Below are 20619 nucleotides of genomic sequence, written 5' to 3'. Positions count from 1 at the left end.
AATTTATCTAGCTACCCAAAAATGAATTTTGTATAAAATGTATAACTTGCAAGACCTCGGACATTTGTCAGAAAATAATAGAATAATGCTCTGCATAATGCCACTGTGAAGCAGAGTGTAAGTTTGAACAGTTTCCAGCATAACAAATTATTATTAACTTGTTCAGCTATTCTAGCTTAGATATTTATAGCCTGACATAATCACACACACACACACACACACACACACACACACACACACACACACACACACACACACACACACACACACACACACACACACACACACACACACACACACACACACACACACACACACACACACACACACACACACACACACACACACACACACACACACACACACACACACACACACACACACACACACACACACACACACACACACACACACACACACACACACAGAGAGAGAGACTGTGAACCAAAACACTGGGAATCCATCTCCAAACAGCACTTTGGGGGACATTAGTAAACAAAGAAACCGCAATGCCAACATTCCAAACAGAAAAATGCTCTGAAAGCACAAAAAGTTTCTGCGTCAATGTATTTGTTGTTTGCTTTGACGCCAGGGAAACCACCATTACCCAAACATCTCCACTTTGACAGACACATTAAAAGCATTGTCTCTTTTCCATCCCTCCCTCTCTCCCTCCTTCGCCTTCTCTCTCTCTCTCTCTCTCTCTCTCTCTCTCTCTCTCTCTCTCTCTCTCTCTCTCTCCCTCTCTCTCTCTCTGCCCCCATCCCTCTCTCCTTCCATCAGTCCAGTTCTGTTCAAACACCTGTGTAAACTTCACAGCCCAATGTTTTATCTCCCGAGGAGAAGCCCATACATACGTAAGAGAATCAATTCAGTCTTTGGATGACTCAAATAAGATAAAAGGAAAAGTTCATATTATTCAGCATTCATTCACTAAAACGTATATATTAAAATTAGATTGACATGACACTGTGGTACAGTACATGATTCAATACTGCTTCTAGTTTGAAAATGCAGTAATTCTGCAAATAGAATATTGATTTACCACTCTCCAGTTGACTCCAGTTATGTTTTTTAATGATATTCCATCTAGGGAGGTATACATAGGATAGACCAGTTTGGACAAATATAATACACATCGGAGACATATAATAGCATCCATAGATGTCCAAAGATGATTGGTTTTCTGTTTGTCCTTTATATCCCCTTCGCATAGATCTGAAATGAAATATGTATTTCCATACCAAGAAGGAATAAGGCCTCCAAGTCAGACAGTCATTCAGAAATAAATTAATTCAAGTGGAAACTTTCTTTTGCACATGTAAAATGAAACCACTGTGCACCACAAACATTCTCAGAAATAGTCAAGAAAATCCTACTGTCTTACATATCACTGTGCCTTGCCTTTCCTAAAGCAAATCCATACTGGCAATAACGAAGGAACAGACACATTGTTTAGTAACAGTAGGGAGTATTTATGAGTGTGGCTGGATTGTAAGTGGCTTTCACAATGCAGGATAGTCTGTCAGAGAGAGGCCCTTAGGGGGCTAGCAGCACACCATGCCTGGCTGCAGAATGGCCTCTGTGTCGCGTGTGTGTGTGTGTGTGTGTGTGTGTGTGTGTGTGTGTGTGTGTGTGTGTGTGTGTGTGTGTGTGTGTGTGTGTGTGTGTGTGTGTGTGTGTGTGTGTGTGTGTGTGTGTGTGTGTGTGTGTGTGTGTGTGTGTGTGTGTGTGTGTGTGTGTGTGTGTGTGTGTGTGTGTGTGTGTGTGTGTGTGTGTGTGTGTGTGTGTGTGTGTGTGTGCGTGTGCATGTCTGTCTCTCAGTGTGTGTCTGTATGTGTGTAAATCTCTCTCCATCGGCGGCGTGTGGGGATGACTGTTAAGGGACTGGCTGGAGAGGAGAGCTGGCTCACAGGGCCCCAGATTGATGAAGTGATGGTGATGGATGGAGGTAATAAAGGCCTGGATGTCCTGCCGGTTGCCCATGATGAGGCTGGTATGAATCACCCGTCTGGGGCTGCTGCTCAACATGCCGCTGCTCAGTCCACAGCCCAATAGTCTTTATAGTCAACACACATCACTTGTTAAGGGGTGCTGGGTCAAAGACAACTTCTAAAAATAAAGTAGGACCAGCACACAATTGCCTCCACCACATACCTTTAATTAGTCCAATAATACAGTGTTTCGATCCAAGAGAGGATCTTCGGCAGGTCCCAGAGTGCTGGTTCTTCTCCAGTTCAACATGGATCCTCCATTCCTTCACCTCTTCATCCATCCTTGCATCCCTCTCTATCCATATATCCCTCCACCCCTTCATCATTCTATCCCTCCACCCTCCACCCCTCCACCACACGCAATCGTGACTTCCCATGACCATCCAGGCAGCACGCCAAAGTTTACACATTCAACAAGATGACATTAAGTGTACATTCATTGCCTATATTACATACTGAAACTGATGTGCACTGGATCTAAAGCAGGGGTCGGCAACAGGCAGCCCGCAGCATTTTCAAATATAATCTCTTCTTAGGCTTAGTTGTGGTCAATTTGCAGTGTACAAATTATTATTATAATTTTCCGGCCCCCCTAATGATTTGCTCCGACAAAAAACAGCCTGTGGCTGAATCTAGTAGCCTACCCCTGATCAAAAGCATTCCATTATGCAGACTATAATATGATTGCCAGCAAAATGGTAATTTAACTAAGCACTGTTTACCTTTCTTAGATTTGTGTTCAAATATCACTTGGTAAGTGATTGCAACTTTGAAGGCAAAAACAACCCAATCAACTCAATCAAGCCAGTCTTCCTTGAGGGGGTCATTTGAAAACACAAGGCCTTTTAAAAGAGCAGTGTTTGCTTCAGCATAATCAGTAAATGATCTGAGATGATAATTGGTAGTTTGGTTGTTCCAGATACTGTGCCGTGGTCTGTGAGGGTTCAGTCGCGAGGCCACCCTCTGATAAAAGTGACAGCATGAAGGGCTTTCAAAGTGCCACAGCGCCTGGAGGCAATGCAGTTTATCACTGTTTGCATGAATATTCATCATCAAGCTTATTTTCTGACTTCAGGGTTGTATGAAAACGTGGCTGTATAATGTCTTCTTCTGTGGTGTTCTGTTGAAAGAGACCTGAACCTAACGACCCCTCATTACTGGCTGGTATCTTCCCAACATAGTAGCTGCCTCACAGGCACAGGGCAGACATGCTTCATTAAAAAAAGAAGCAAATTCACTTTTCCCTCTGCTAACAAGGCAGAGGCCAGACTGACTGTTCACCCTGCATTCTGCCTAGTAGTGTGGTTGTGTGATTCTGCTTGTGCTATGTGGTTGTGCTTGATAGTGGGCACGAGGGCACAGACAGGGGAGGGGGGGATGGAGGATTTGCCGGTCTGGGTTGAGAGAGTTTGGGTGGAACCAGAACGAGGACTTAGGCTGTTATCAATTTGGGAACATTTGCTATTTCTCTGCCCCCTCACCCCTCCACCTCTCCCCCTACCCCAGAGTGAGCCCAGAGTGCCAGGGATTGGTGTCTGGTCATCTTTTTTAGTGCTTTATCAGACCTGCAGGCTTCTCAGTGCCGTCCCCAGATTACAGAGCAGGGAGGGGGGCTGTGACTGACAGGCCTTGGACTAAGCTGTCCCTGGGGGGTGGGGGTGATGGAGGGAGGGGCAGTGGTATTTGTGAAGTCCGCTCAGACTTGTACTTCTCTTACAATTTTCTCTCCGGCTAGTCTCCGACTTGTCAGGGAGAGAGAAAACCCTCTCTGCCTAATTTAACGTATCTCCCGTCCCTCTCAGTCAGTCTGTCTCTGCTGCTTCATGGTGGGTGTTGTAGCCTAGGTTCAACAGCTCTATTGTTTTGTGTGGAGCGTAATTGAGCATGTCACAAGATGTTAACCTTGTTTATATTGCATGGTGACAATCTGAATACAGCTAAACTCCCATTTGAACATAATACTCTAATATTTCGTATCAAACAGGCCAGAGACAATTACAGGTGCATACAAACATGACCAAGATCAATTTCAGAAAGATGACAGAGGATTCAAGACTGAGCATAATAATGCAACATGTAGCAACATTTAGCCAAATAGTGGTTACATCTTCATCAATAACGTAAAAAGTCAATTATACAACAACGACGTACGTTGGCTCCACCAAATAATACATTTCAACCAGTTAACCACACATTGTGTGACGCTATACTAGACATGACATCCACAGAGCAACATCCTTAAATGCTTATCTGTTGTCTCCGGACTTGATCCCTCTGGCATTTATTCCATGACAAATGTTTTGGGAAAATATTACATATTTGATGTAACATGACAGGGCCTTTCACAGAGTAGGACAAAACAAGCCTGCTCGTCTTTGGGCACAAACCCAGAGGAGAATGTCTGACTAGATGGGGCTGGTGAGTGCTGCAGCTGGAAGTCAGCCATAAAAAGCCTCCGTCTGTCTGCTGGAGATGAAATTGTATGGATATGGACAAAAGGCAGCTGGAATTTCAGTTTACCTCCTGAATTGAAAATTAATTGACCCCAACCCTGGTATGGGTTGACTTCTCCATCCGATAGCTTTGACAGGCGTATACCATATATAACTAAAACTATTTAATTCAATTGGATGAATATACTATTATATAGTAGGTGTCATTATAGCACGTGCACTATGCAGATGGCTGTCAGTCTGGGGGCTCCATTCCCTGGTTACACTTGATGCTCTGGCTGTTAGCCTCAGTCAGACACAGCAGCGTGAGAAAACAGTGACCAATGCTGGCCAAACTCATGACATGACAGCACAGTCTGGCAGAGCTACAAGACTACAACCCTATGGTACAGTTAATCCACCGTCATCCACACATGCATCTTCATGTTAGGTAATATGTCAATCTACCTAATCTATCTCAGCCAGCATGATAAACTATACACACACGTACACATGGATTTTGTGTTGTAGATATGTGTTAGTAGAATAGGGGCCTGAGGACACACACTTAACGTGTTCTGAAATCTGTTGTGAATGTATTGTAATGTTTTTAAAATTGCATAACTGCCTTAATTATGCTGGACCACAGGAAAAGTAACTGCTGCCTTGCCAGGAACTAATGGGGATCCATAATAAATGCAAATAAACTAGTTGTCTGAGGGTGCTGTGCTTCTATCCAAACATGAGGCATGATCATGCATCCCCACGTTCATAAATAACGATAGAACAGCACACATGGAAGCCTCCACCAAGGAATATGTGAGCGTAAATACAGATAGCTAGGCCCACTACGAACTGGCAGACAGCACCAAAATAACAATAATTCCTGGGGCACAAATATGAGAAGACAGAGCCAATTCATCTTTCTTTTTTTTTTCTTTATTACACATGAAATAGGAGTGGTGAGATTCATGGAAAAAAAATAGACAGATCTGAGATCAAATCACCACTCTACACACTGCCCAAGGAGAGCTCTCTATGGATGTGTTCAACAGTGGTCATTCCTTCACTCCCCTAGACCTGGACCCAGTCACTCTCCCAAGTCCCATCATTCACAAACAGAAAGGAGTGGTGAAAACTCCATTAAAGCAACATTCATTTAGACACACCAACAAAATGAAGCACAATTTACAAAATATGCACCTTTCAGTATGACAAGTATACAAAGGTTGTTAAAATACGATCCAGGTATAAATTATACTTTTTTTCTCAGGAATCAGCCATTGGCACGCAAAAAAAGAGAGGCGGAACATTTTTAAAACATTTCGGTGTAGTTACTTTTCTTGATACAGTATTGTTAACAAATGGGTTCCCATAATCAAAAATGCATTAACGGTTAATATCCAACTTTAGGAACAAAAAGGAGTTAATTCAAAGTGGGTCAAAAAAGCATAAATCCTAAGAACTAAGGCTGCGTTTATACAGGCAGCCCATTTCAGATCTATTGCCAATTATTTGCATATCTGATACCCATCTGATCTTTTCCCTAATGTGTAAACAGCAAAAAAAGACATGGAATCTGATCTTTGGACTTCTGATTTATACTACCTCCATATGTGGATCGGAACCCTGATACAAACCCAATCCTCTATATGCGACCTCTGTCTGGATGCTCGGATCAAATTATTTTCCTCTGAAGTGTTTTTTATGCACATGAGAAGCACCCGAAATTGAAAGGTACAGAGACAGGAAATGAGCATTGCATCTGTGTGCTACATCAGTGTGAATGTGCAAAACTGATCTGGTCACATGTAAAACTGAGTGTGGACAGTCAGGAAAAAAAGACTGGATATAGAAAGAAAGAAAATTAGATTTGGGTTTTTAGGGTATACAAACTGTATTGTATTGTTTCTCACTTTAGAATCTGGTTCCTCTCAAACAGCACCGAGTTTGTAGCTCTGGAACAGACGTGACAGAGAAGCCTAATGCAGCCTCAGCTCACCTGTATCTCACTGCTCACCTGTATCTCACTGCTCACCTGTATCTCACTGCTCACCTGTATCTCACTGCTGTCTAACTGAAGCCCCCGATGCCAGCACAAAGGCAATGTGTAAGAAGCCCCAAGGTAAAAATCTGGTAATAAGGTGGTGAAATACGCGTTGACCCTGAAAAGCAAATATTCTGTGTTTTTATCAATTCAGACTTTTTTCTCTAAAAACTAATGTAATGGCAATTATTGCCTCATTTACAGACATCAGTCCCAGTTACTACATCACTCAGAAGCAACAACCTGTGAAAAACCCTCAACACCTTCCCACCCAAACTCTAAACCCCCAAAAACATCTCTAACTCCACGAGGGAGAATTAGAAAAACTCACATGAATATTACATTTTTGAACACCCTTATCATGACACCATTACCATGGGGATGCATCTTTTGGTAGGAAGATGTGGTTGGACAAAACAAGGCCTTTTTAAGATTTGATTTGCCTGATCTAGCCAATCCAAAAACAGGAGAGTAAGTTTATGGCAGCAATAAATACAAAACAAAGGCTTGGGGAAATGTGCAAGGCATATTCTGTTAGGATCTGTTAGGGAGTTTTATGTCCTGCATCTGAAGACAATGAGTCACTATTCTTTAAGCAGATAGTTCACCCGAAGAACACATCTACGTAGTCGACAGATGACGACTTGGTTTAAAGATTAGGTTTGATTTAGGCATGTTATTTATTTTGCACTCAACACTTCAGATGCTAAGTTGTAACAAGGAAGCCCAGATCTTGATTTGCTGCTTCAATTAGCTAAGATTTGGTAAAATGTGTTACTCCAGTGAACTACCCCTTGAATGGTCCTTCAAAAACACAAAACATGATGCAAAATACACCAATCCTGAGGATAAGAGGGAAGTTCATAGTTTAAACAAGGTCTCTTCAGGAACAATTAACTAATCTTTTAGAACGTTCAGAATGAGCAGGGAATATCAAATCTAATGATAAAACTACAGGAGACACTGGCTTGTGATGAGGAGTTGGTTTTTAAGCAACATGCAGTGCCACTGAGCAACACAACATTAGCTGCATGTCCTTTTCAAAATAACTGACAGAATCTTGCTGTTCTGATGCCTCTCTTTATATAAAAATCTATTTTGCTTCATACATTTTACATTTGAGTCATTTAGCAGACGCTCTTATCCAGAGCGACTTACATTTAGTGAGTGCATACATTTTTCATACTGCCACCTGGAGCAATTCAGTTGTTGAGAAGGTTTCCCACCACTCAACAACTGTTTTTTGTACCCAAAAGATCAGATCAGGTTTGGTGAATATGGATCGACTCGAGTCCCGAAACACTTTAAAAACCTATGTGGCCCAACTGGACCGGAGCTCCTCGTTCCTGGCCCTAGTGGCTGTATCAGTATCATACAGTATTAGCATCACTGTGCCATTCCCCGTAAGAACACATTGCATGCAAAAATGAAAATCTCTCCTGTAGGCAGGAAATCTCTACCCACAAATTACAAAAAAGCATTAACAGATTACAAGTGAATTAAATGGGCAACCAGGATATTTTTTTTTACTAGGTACAGTAGTAAAGTTCATATGCAAAGTACTGCATGATATTATTGAATCATATCTAGGAGTCTAATGTAGGAGGATGGGCATTATTACACACAGTGGCCGGGACATTTGGAATTTCCCCTAATCAAATGTTGGACGTGCCTCCCAGTTGTTACTCCTTGTCCTATGGTTTAGAATGGAATCATAGACTTTGACAGAAATCGCATCATTGCATCTGTCCCATTATGGCATCTGTGAGAGTATGGGCAGCATCATTGAGGCCATTTCCATTTTGAAGTAGTCCATTTTCTTCTTCTACTACTACTACTTCTATGAGTTGGCAAACAAACTGAAAAGGTGCATAGTGCCACCTGGAGTGTGTTTTTTGAACAGGTATAAAGACTAGGTTGGCGATTTACTGCCACCTGCAGTTATGGAATGTTTGCTCACAAGTATAATTAATTGGCTGATCCCTCCTTATGACCCGGATGGAATCATGTGATCCTTCCATAACCCATAGTAAGTCCTAACCAGTTGACTACTTAAAAATGGTGAAAATCCTCAATGGCTTGCCCATGCTAAAACTGGCTTTTAGGCACTGGAGTCCCCTTTCTATCTCTATGGATGGAATTAAACTCTTCCCCCATACTGTTAGGAGCATGTCCTACAACAACCTCTTCAGCTCATGCTCTACCAGCAGAGGGAAAATAAGCTTTTTAGGCTTGTTTTTTCTGTTGTCCAAAATGTCCCTTCAGTGTATGACTCCTAATCGATAATCAACCTATTGGACCAACCCTTCTGGCCAACTGGCACTAAACACAAAGTAAAGCTTATCGGTTTCAAAATAGCAAGAAAAAGGCAGAAATATAATAGGGTTCGTTTCGATATTCGGTGTTGTGGGTACTTAGATAAAGAGGCTAATAATTTAGTGTAATGTACAAAAATGTATTACTTAAAAGGTTTGAACACATTTTTTCTTTTTTTGTCTATCTTGAAAAGGGGGGTGGTCATTATTCACATGAGTATACACTTTGTCTTGGACTTCTTTTTCTTCTTTTTGCCCTCCTTGCTCATCTTCTCCTTGTGTTTTCGGATTTCCCGCACTAATGTGTAAAATGCATCATCGACACCCTGGGGAAAATAAAAAGATAAGTTACGGTTAGTTTTGAAAACTTCTCAAAAACATGGATGTTCTCATCTGTGACTAACATGAAAGCTGGGTCAGATGCTAATGTAATGGGTGCGTCTGAAACGGCACCCCTATTCCCCAATATAGTGCACTACTTTTGACTATATAGGGAATAGGATAGCATTTCAGTGGGCACTACTAGTATGTTACAAATGTGTTCATTGTGTATTGATTAGTTGGAAGGTGGATTTGCGGCATGAGCTGGCCCAGCAGACAGCACAGACACAATCCATGGTGCCACAAAGAAACAAAGAGATAGGGACAAAAAATAACCAGGTCTTTGTCATTCGCTGAGCACGACATTGGTTTCCTCCCTGATGCAATTGGTGGCAAACTCATTTCAGATTGTGACAGAGAGATTGAGAGAAAGAACAAGAGAGAGCGAGAGACAGACAGTCACAAAGGGAGTATCTGTGCCACAACATAGATGACTCACACAGTTGGCCACAGACTTTAGTTTCAGTGGAACACCTCGGTGTTGTCCTCTTAGTAATCACACTTCCTTGGTCACCATTTCAACACTTCATTTCAGCCCAGATTATCACAATCCCCATCTCCATTAATCACACAGATCAGATCTCATTTGAGCAGACTACAGAATGATCAGCACGCCATGATAGCATAAACACACATAGAGACAGAGATACCACAGGAGTAGAAACCAAGATGGATGCCTGGTTTCAAGGAGAACCCACGGCCCAGCAAATCCCAGGAGGTTAGCTTAGACAGGAATGGATCCCGCCCACCAAGGAGCAAGCAGCACTACTTTCCTTGCTCTGTACTACGCGGTCGACACCCTCCCACACACAAACCCGACGGACGGGAGGGAGCGCGGCCGCTACACACTTACCCCTTTCACATCACAACACACTTTTTAAGCTTGACGCAGCGCGGGGTCTTTTCTTCCTTGCTGAGCTTTTTCAACCGGTACAGCCTGATCTCCCGTACCAGAGTGTAAAAGGCATCCTCCACTCTCTGCAGTGCGAAACACAGCTCTCCTCAGTTAAAGAATAAAGCGACACTGTGGATTCCCTCAGTGTTAGGGAATACAGGGACACTATGTGGACTCCCTCAGTGTTAGGGAATACAGGGACACTATGTGGGCTCCATCAGTGTTAGGGAATACAGAGACACTATGTGGACTCCCTCAGTGTTAGGGAATACAGGGACACTATGTGGACTCCCTCAGTGTTAGGGAATACAGGGACACTATGTGGACTCCCTCAGTGTTAGGGAATACATGGACACTATGTGGACTCCCTCAGTGTTAGGGAATACAGGGACACTATGTGGGCTCCATCATTGTTAGGGAATACAGAGACACTATGTGGACTCCCTCAGTGTTAGGGAATACAGGGACACTATGTGGACTCCCTCAGTGTTAGGGAATACAGGGACACTATGTGGACTCCCTCAGTGTTAGGGAATATAGGGACACTATGCGGACTCCCTCAGTGTTAGGGAATATAGGGACACTATGTGGACTCCCTCAGTGTTAGGGAATATAGGGACACTATGTGGACTCCGTCAGTGTTAGGGAATATAGGGATAACTATGTGGACCCACATTGTGCAGTTTTTATTGGATATTCGGTTGTCCTTGCCATAACCAGCACCTTGAAGAAGTCGCACCACTGTGCACGGAGCTTCTATTTCTTTTAAACATTTGGGATGCAAGACTAAGACAAGTCTACATATAGCTGTGTATGGAGTTAATGTATAAATCTGAGGTAATTGTTTTACAGTTCAAAACATTATAGTAATTTAACTTCACAGGGGAATGACAGGTACAAACATTATACTCAGTGTCATTGTAAAGGTGTGAAAATGGTGTGTGTTTTATTCAGTACAAGGGCAACACCAGGTAGCCGGTCAAAACGACCAATGAAAATGGAGAAGAGAGCTGGAAGAGACCAATCAGTGTCCCCCATGTCCACAGAAAGAGTTGTGATTGGACTGATGCAAAGAGAGCAGGAGAAGGTTCACCTCACTGACTGCCAAATATATCACAGTGTGTCACAGCCAGTCACGCAAAGCATCACGACACACACCAGACGCCACCAACCACAAAACAGACAGAATAGCACACGATGCAGCTCAAGATCACTCCCATCCCACTATCCATCAAGCATGATTATTACCCCACCACAAAACAATTACTGATAAATTCCCCTCTTTGGTGACGATTCAGTGAGAAATTTACTGATTTGTTGATTAAAAACAATGCCAGATCCGTTATGAAGCCTTCCCACATTACCATGACAGAGGGGCATGCACAGATACAACAATTACTCATATATCAATAATTAAATTAAGCAAAGGGACTTTGCATTACATTACCTGATACATTTCCAAGCACCATTTAGAAACCAAGCACATAGACACTGATACCAACAGAAATCAAAAAGCACCTCGGGAGTCATAAGAGGACCACAGCATTTTGTGAGATTGAAGTGGCCATGATTGTAAAAAGCCATTGCAAGGACACCTGACATAGCTGGTAAGAAGTAATCTTGCTACAATAATGAAAATTGATCTGTGGAGAACATTGTTAAATGGTTTCTGTTTTCACACCAGGAAATACCCTCAAAGCTACAAGCAACCCTTCACTATTACAAGGGCTTGATTTATTAAGGTGCAATGTTATACCAGGTGACGCTTAGTAATCTGTCCCAAATCGGTCTTCAACTGGATATGTAGCAGAGCTAACGTAGCCTTGGAATCCAGACTTAATAACGCTACATTTCACTTCACTGAATTCAGTCTGGACTTCCAGGCTAGCCAATGGCCGTCATGTTAAAAACCAAGGCGATGGTTGCTGTTTGTGCCATGGCTGTGACCACCCAGCCCACTACGACCTGTTGTCTCTGTCTCTCACCTGTCTGGTTTTGGCCGAGGTCTCAATGAACGGGATGCCGTAGCTGCGCGCTAAGTCCTGAGCCTGTTTGGTGTCCACTGTCCGGGACGGCAGGTCACACTTGTTCCCCACCAGCACCATGGGCACGTCTTCTGAGTCTTTCACCCGCTTGATCTGCTCTCTGGAGAACAAAGACGACAGGGAAGGCAAGGGTTAAATAACAGTGCAACGCTTCGGTCGTCGTTTTTTGGGGTTATTGATTTCACACGCAATCTGGGTAAAGGGTTAGTTAAAGAGTGTGTTGTATTTACAGGTAGAGAGTGATGTTGACATTGACACATAGTTAAGGGGATATAGTTGGCAGAACCGTGTCTGCTTGGAAACTGCTTCACAGATGTTACAACTATAGTCTGGCTTTCCGCCATCAGTGCACTTGGCAGCAGTACTTCAGATGTCCTGTATAGCAGCAGAAGTTAGCTCACCTATAGGAGGACGTCCTCTACAAGGGAAGAGCCTAGCTCACCTATAGTGGTGGATGTCCTCGAAGGACTTGGTGTTGTTGATGGCGAAGACACAGAGGAAGCCCTCCCCTGTCCTCATGTACTGGTCCCTCATGGCGCTGTACTCCTCCTGACCTGCAGTGTCCAGGATGTCCAGCAGACATGTCTCCCCGTCAATCACCACCTGCTTCCTGTATGAGTCCTGAAGGAGGGAGAGAGAAAAAGAGAGATGGATTGGGTCAGGAGGGGCACCTTACCGGTAATCAAGTAGACTGGACACTTATGAATGATCACATATTCATAGGTGTCCAGTCTACCTGACTAGGAATCAGAACTCCTAGACCTAACTATCTGGTCATAGCATGCTCATATAATAAAGTGCCAGAGGAAATTCAATTATATTAGAATCTGAGAGAAAGGATGGGATGACTATCTAAGAGAGACGATATGTGCACCAGGGGAGAAATGCAGTCAATCTTCAAGCAGTCATGAAATTGAAAGCTTTCAGAAAGTATAATTGAGTAATAATATCCAACATGTGAAACTACTAAAGCATTTAATCACATAGCAATCTATCATCAATTTGACTGAACCTACAAAATTAAACTGACTGAAAGACACCATGTTTCTGATATTATAATATTCATACATTCAAATAACAGAAAATGATCCAAACCTGTTCGGCGTCTCATCTTCAACCAGAAAAACCTGCTAGAACTCAATTTCTAACCAACTTTTTTCCGAAAAGATTTCTGTCTCCCGATTCCCAGGCATGCCTTGCTGAAGTAAAAGACACACAAGGGTGTACTGAAACTACTTATTACCTCGATGGTGGGGTCATATTCATCCACAAAGTGGTTCTGGATGAGCTGGATGGTGAGTGCGCTCTTGCCCACGCCTCCAGCCCCCACCACCACCAGCTTGTATTCTGTCATCGTTCACCTGTGGGAGAGAAAGCACACAGAAATAAGGTCAGTGAATATAAAAAATACATTTTACGCTACAGACTAACTATCGACACAAAAATCCTCCAAATTTCTGGAACGTTTCTGAAATGTTGCAACCCTACAAAAACACATAGTGAGAATGAAGCTGAGGATATGAAGGATTTCTCCCCCCTTCTCCATAGCCATCTGGTGAAGTTGTGTTAATTCCCTATCAGTTAAACTACACTGAAGTGCAAATGCAAAATTGGATTTTGTCCCGATCGTCTCCACATTGCCTTTCATTTGCACAATGGCCATCCCATGTTCTCCAGAGCTGGAGGGAATGTATACAGTAACAGATCTCTGTGGATACAAGTATGTTTACATTCTATCTAATTTCATCCTTTGATTTTACAGAAACGGGACGAGAGGATGTAATATGCTCTATTATCTTATGATAAAATTCTTAAATGGGATTATCAACAAGGAGAAGATATGGAAAACTATGAAAGAGATTGTGGAATTTTGGAAAGATAGAGTAGCTTATGTATATCAGGTCTGTTGACTAGTATACTGTTATCAATTGGCACAATCAATGTTCTTTCTCATTAAATAATGACTTGTAATCATTATTTAACATTGTTTGAACTGAAGATTGCACTTTACAATTCCCCCAAATATCATCCCCACAAATGTTGCTACTAAATCATCTTCCAACTGAAATGTATCTCTAACTGTAACAACACAAGTTCAATAGTTAGTTGTGAGTAACAGCTACACAATGGGATCTGGCCTCAGGCAGTAGACACAGATCTATGGTGTTACATTATGGTCCCAAAATTGACAAACATCTAGGAAGCACACACTGCTATGCAGACGGTATGTGAACAACAACTGTTCCTACAGTTTCCCTTTTCAAAAACAAAAACAAAAACATACCCTGCTAGGTATAATACTGAGGTCAAAGTGGTTTTCAGAGAATATTGTCTTGTCTATACAAACAAAAATAACACCTTACCTATGCCTCCACCCAACTGAGGTATATATTTACTAACAAAGTTAGTGTTTCATCACACTTTTCAAACTCCCCTTGAAATGATCAGCCTGGTGTTCTACACCTATTTATGTACTCCCTCTGAAAATATATGAAACAAAAGGAGCAGTATAGCACTTAGGCCTACTATTTATATTGGATATGACATTATAGGCCTAATGATCACCATCATCATCAGAAACTATTGCCTACAGTGCGGATAAGGTGAATAGATGAATCATGACTTTCAGATTCTACCACAACAATGCTTGCCATGTTAATACAATATTGACACCCCTTTCATATCCTGACATTCTGCAGGAAATCAAAAGCTTGTTCATGATTGGCGAGTCCTGACACCTGTACAGTCAGCTGTCAATACCAGTCATCAACAAGGTTGTAATGTCCAATCAAGCACTCTCCCCAAGTTCTGGTTGCACATCACTAACAAGTTACAGTAAAATACATGCCAATATTGTGGGAAAGTATTGTGAAAGAGTAGACAAATAGTAGCCTATAAAAAACCCAACAGTGTCCATTTTATGCAGCTTACTTATTCACAAACTCTGATGGTAGACAAAGTGAGCTTTTCACCCATTTTCATTGGCAGTCAACCAAGGCCTAATGATAGCAGTAGCTTCCATTGTAAAGTGTAGGCCTACTACTAGTCATTTGTAAAATACTCTACACGTGAAATGTGGTCCTCTGTAGCTCAATTGGTAGAGCATGGCGCTTGTAACGACAGGGTAGTGGGTTCGATCCCCGGGGCCACCCATACGTAAAAGTGTATGCACACATGACTATAAGTCGCTTTGGATAGCGTCTGCTAAATGGCATATTATTATAAATGATGAGAGAACAAAACACCCTTATAGATACACACTCAGGTTGACTGGAGTAGTTCCACATGGATAGAGTAGCCTAGATTATGCAGATCCCCACAAGCGTTAGTTAACTAGAATAGCAGTGTACGAATTTGTTTAACACTATCTGGAGGCACAATGGATTGAATGCTATGTGTAAACCCGGTAGAAGCTGCAGCGTTCATGGGCGAGTTGATGAGTTTGAAGTCGCCATAAATACCGCATAGGTCTGCATTGCAGACATTAGGTTAACAATTGGGCGTAGTTTGCATAAACAACTATACTTTAGCTGCAAATGTTCAGAAAATTACGTCATCAATACAGGCCCAACCTAAAATTAAGTTACCGGCGAGGGGATACAATGTCACCCCTGTATCCATTGTGTAAATTGATACAAATGTAGCGATCTTGTCCAATTGTTTTACCTTTAGCGTATGGAGTTCCGCGTCCGAAGTAGAGACCAAATAACAAGTCAAGCAGATAATCCTCGCTTTTCACACGATCTCTACATTTCCTACTTCACAATGAAACGGTCCCATTTGTGTAGATTTAACTTCTTTGAAAAAGCAGACGAAAGTAAGGAAATTAATCGATTTAACTTTACATTTGATCCAGCGTTTGGCCTGCTACTCTCAATTCAGCTGAGTTTGGCCTTAACGCGAATATGGGCGGATACCGGGTGCAGAGTAGGCTAGTACAGCTCACTTACCCAGAAAGCAGGGGATTTCAACTGGTTTCAGTGATATCACTACACTAGTGTCGCAATATGCAATATAAAGACGCTCTTCCCCTCTGTTCTCCACTCAATGCACTTCTACTTTACCCCAATCTATTGTTCTGGTGGGTGCCTGTGTTGGCAGATTGTGTTTTGAAACGTTCTGTGGTCGATATGTTTTTCCCCAGAGAGGACTGAAATAGGGCGTATGTATGCGTACAAATTACTTGGAATTACATAAATAGGCCTATTGAAACCATTTATATCTATAAATCGATCATTATGGCAGTGTGAATTGAATTATTTTACATAGCATCAATATTTCAAGACCTATCTCCGGGAATAAATTGTCAGCCTCCCAGTGAAGCTGGAACAATAACAGATAGGGGGCGCCTCCACTATATATAGGCTCTAAATATAACTGGAACATACTGGAGGGACGTCATTCCCAGACAAGGAAATGATTTGGTGATCCGGTGTCAGTTTTCCTCGGATTTCACTGGTATACCTTCTGCGCAGAATATGTGCATAGAGTTAGACGCTAAAAACATACAGCTAGGCTCGGGGACGCCAAACAGAGAGACGGTAACCAACTGACACAATCACCCATATGCGTAAAATTAAAATTACGCATGTGCATAAAAGTAATGTGCGCAGTTTTATGTTGTTTTTTAAGTTGTCAGAAATGCGCAGAACAGCTATGGACAGAACATAGAGATACAGTAGAGAGAGGAATCTAGTGCCCAAAATACAATTTAAGGCGCTGCCAGCGCCATTGAGGACTATCCCCATTTTGAAGTAGTCAACTGGGTGGGACTTCCTTGGGTTAAGAAAATATAATGTCATTTCATCCAGGTCATCAGTCGGGATCAGCCAATGAATTATACTTGTGAGCAAACATACCAAAACTACAGGTGGCAGTAAATCGCCAAACTTTGCTTTATACATGTTCAAACAACACACTCCAAGTGGCAGTATGCACCCTTTCAGTTTGTTTACCAACACATAGAAGTAATAGAAGAAGAAATGTAGCGACTAATCTCGGACAAAAATTGTGTAGTTGTTAAAAAATATATTCTGCAAGCAAGCATCAGAGAAATACACTAACTCTGGTGGACAGGGCTTTTTCTTCCAACCAATCAGGTGAGGGGGTTGTCATTCTGGAACGCGCTTTCACGTTTCACAGGGTTCCGGTCTAGAATCACGCTTCCAACTGTGCTAAATATGTTTCAAATTTGACAAAATTACTAGCTAGCTAAATAATATTCACAGAATTTGAAATCTACAACAAGGCGTTGGTGAGGAAGATGAAGGGAAGAATTAAAACAAGTGTTTCCACATAGTATAGCTGATGCTTTGACATCTATTGATAAACATGCACCTGTTAAGTAACTGAACTGTTAAGGCTCCATGGATTGATGAGGAATTGAAAAACTGTATGGATGAAAGAGATGGGGCAAAAGGAGTGGCTAATAAGTCTGGCTGCACATCTGACTGGCTGAGTTGCTGCAAATTGAGAAATTATGTGATTAAACTCAACAAAAAGAAGAAGAAACTGTATTATGAAGCCAAGATCAATGATATAAAGAATGATGGAAAAAATGATGGTCAGAAAGACAAATTCAACTCCATCTATCATCGAATCAGATGGCTTTTTCATCACGAAACCATGTGATGTTGCCAATTATTTTAATGATTACTTCATTGGCAAAGTGGGCAAACTTAGGCAGCAAATGCCAACAACGAACAATGAGATACTCATGCATAAATAAACTAATAATGAAAGAAAAGCATTGCAAGTTTGAATTTTGTAAAGTTTGTGTGGGAGAGGTGGAAAAATTATTGTTATCAATCAATAATGACAAACCTCCTGGCATTGACAACTTAGATGGAAAGCTACTGAGGATGTTAGCTGACTCTATAGCCACTCCTATCTGTCATATATTTTATCTGAGCCTAGAGGAAAGTCTTTGTCCTCAGGCCTGGAGGGAAGCAAAGTCAGCTTTCTATCAGCTCTTAGCAAACTGTTGGACAAAATTGTGTTTGACTAAATACAATGCTATTTCTCTGTAAACAAATTAACAACAGACTTTCAGCATGCTTATAGAGAAGGGTGACTGATGAATAGAATAAGGCGATTGTGGGAGCTGAACTGTTAGATTTCAGTGCAGCCTTTGATATTATCGACCATAACCTGTTGTTGAGAAAACTTATATGTTATGGCTTTCAACCTCTGCCATATCGTGGATTCAGAGCTATCTATCAAATATAACTCAGGGGGTTTTCTTTAATGGAAGCTTCTCTAATGTAAAACATGTAAAGTGTGGTGAACCGCAGGGCAGCTCTCTAGGCCCTCTACTCTTTTCTATTTTTACCAATGACCTGCCACTGGCATTAAACAAAGCAGGTGTGTCCATGTATGCTGATGATTCAACCATATACACATCAGCAACCACAGCTAATGAAGTCACTGAAACCCTTAACAAACAGTTGCAGTCAGTTATAGAATTGGTGGCCAGTAATAAACTAGTCCTGAACATCTCTAAAACTAAGAGCATTGAATTTGGTACAAATCATTCCCTAAGTTCTAGACCTCTGCTGAATCTGGTAATGAATGCTGTTGAACAAGTTGAGGAGACTAAATTACTTGGTGTTACCTTAGATTGTAAACTGTCATGGTCAAAACATAGATTCAATGGTTGTAAAGATGGAGAGAGGTATGTCCGTAATAAAGAGATGCTCTGCTTATTTGACACCATACTCCACAAAGCAAGTCCTGCAAGCTCTAGTTTGATCTTATCTTGATTATTGTCCAGCCATATGGTCAAGTGCTGCAAAGACCTAGTTAAGCTGCAGCTGGCCCAGAACAGAGCGGGACGTCTTGCTCTTCATTGTAATCAGAGGGCTAATATTAATACTATGCATGCCAGTTTCTCTTGGCTAAGAGTTGAGGAAAGACTGACTGCGTTACTTCTTGTTTTTAGAAGAAACATTAATGTGTTGGAAATTCCAAATTGTTTGCATAGTCAACTTACATACAGCAATGACACACACACTTACCCCACCTGACATGCCACCAGGGGTCTTTTCACAGTCCCCAGGTCCAGAACAAATTCAAGGAAACGTACAGTATTATACAGAGCCATGAGTGCTTGGAACTCCATTCCATCTTATATAGCGCAAGTGAACAGCAAACCTGGTTTTAAAAAAAACAAATAAAGCAACACCTCAGGGCACAAGGCCTCTCCCCCATGTGACCTACTTGTTGTGTGTATTTACTGACATGGATGTGTAACTGATAGATGCACACACACACACACACACTACATGCTAATGTTTTTAACTGTACACTACCGTTCAAAAGTTTGGGGTCACTTAGAAATGTCCTTGTTTTCGAAAGAAAAGCAATTTTTTTGTCCATTAAGATAACATAAAATTGATCAGAAATACAGTGTAGACATTGTTCATGTTGTAAATGGCTGTTGTAGCTGGAAACGACCAATTTTTTTATGGAATATCTACATAGGCATACAGAGGCCCATTCTCAGCAACCATCAGTCCTGTGTTCCAATGGCACATTGTGTTTGCTAATCCAAGTTTATCATTTAAAAAGGCTAATTGATCATTAGAAAACCCTTTTGCAATTATGTTAGCACAGCTGAAAACTGTTGTGCTGATTAAAGAAGCAATAAAACTGGCCTTTCTGAGACTAGTTGAGTATCTGGAGCATCAGCAATTGTAGGTCCGATTACAGGCTCAAAATGGCCAGAAACAAATAACTTTCTTCTGAAACTCGTCAGTCTATTCTTGTTCTGAGAAATGAAGGCTATTCATTTACATTTACATTTTGCATTTTCGTCATTTAGCAGACGCTCTTATCCAGAGCGACTTACATATTGGTGCATTCACCTTATGATAGCCAGTGGGACAACCACTTTACAATATATATATATATATATATATATATATATATATTTTTTTTTTTGGGGGGGTGGGGTAAGGGGGGGTAGAAGGATTACTTTATCCTATCCCAGGTATTCCTTAAAGAGGTGGGGTTTCAAGTGTCTCCGGAAGGTGGTGAGTGACTCCGCTGTCCTGGCGTCGTGAGGGAGCTTGTTCCACCATTGGGGTGCCAGAGCAGCGAACAGTTTTGACTGGGCTGAGCGGGAACTGTGCTTCTGCAGAGGTAGGGGGGCCAGCAGGCCAGAGGTGGATGAACGCAATGCCCTCGTTTGGGTGTAGGGACTGATCAGAGCCTGAAGGTACGGAGGTGCCGTTCCCCTCACAGCTACGTAGGCAAGCACCATGGTCTTGTAGCAGATGCGAGCTTCATCTGGAAGCCAGTGGAGTGTGCGGAGGAGCGGGGTGACGTGAGAGAACTTGGGAAGGTTGAACACCAGACGGGCTGCAGCGTTCTGGATGAGTTGTAGGGGTTTAATGGCACAGGCAGGGAGCCCAGCCAACAGCGAGTTGCAGTAATCCAGACGGGAGATGACAAGTGCCTGGATTTGGACCTGTGCCGCTTCCTGTGTAAGGCAGGGTCGTACTCTGCAA

The 20619-nt window shown here is 42.0% G+C and overlaps 1 protein-coding gene across 2 annotated transcripts; it reads right to left on the bottom strand.

Moving 5' to 3' along the window:
* Nucleotides 1-7537: 7537 nt before the first annotated feature.
* kras (v-Ki-ras2 Kirsten rat sarcoma viral oncogene homolog) lies at nucleotides 7538-16261 on the bottom strand. 2 transcript variants are annotated; one of them, XM_084168167.1, is made up of 6 exons: nucleotides 15776-16174; nucleotides 13353-13470; nucleotides 12552-12730; nucleotides 12050-12209; nucleotides 10023-10147; nucleotides 7538-9114 (listed from the first exon to the last, which is right to left on the bottom strand). In XM_084168167.1, the coding sequence occupies exons 2-5, from the start codon at nucleotides 13461-13463 to the stop codon at nucleotides 10028-10030; spliced, it is 570 nt and encodes a 189-aa protein (XP_084024293.1). In that variant the 5' UTR covers nucleotides 13464-13470; nucleotides 15776-16174; the 3' UTR covers nucleotides 7538-9114; nucleotides 10023-10027. The 2 variants fall into 2 exon arrangements, with proteins under 2 accessions (XP_084024293.1, XP_084024294.1); XM_084168168.1 differs by lacking the exon at nucleotides 10023-10147 and having other exon boundaries at nucleotides 15776-16261.
* Between the last annotated feature and the right edge of the window lie 4358 nt (nucleotides 16262-20619).

The sequence above is a fragment of the Coregonus lavaretus genome, assembly GCF_964263955.1.
Source record: "Coregonus lavaretus genome assembly, chromosome: 9".
Taxonomy (NCBI): domain Eukaryota; kingdom Metazoa; phylum Chordata; class Actinopteri; order Salmoniformes; family Salmonidae; genus Coregonus; species Coregonus lavaretus.
The sequence above is the reverse complement of the archived record's forward strand: the minus strand, read 5'-3'. Positions and strand labels throughout refer to the sequence as shown.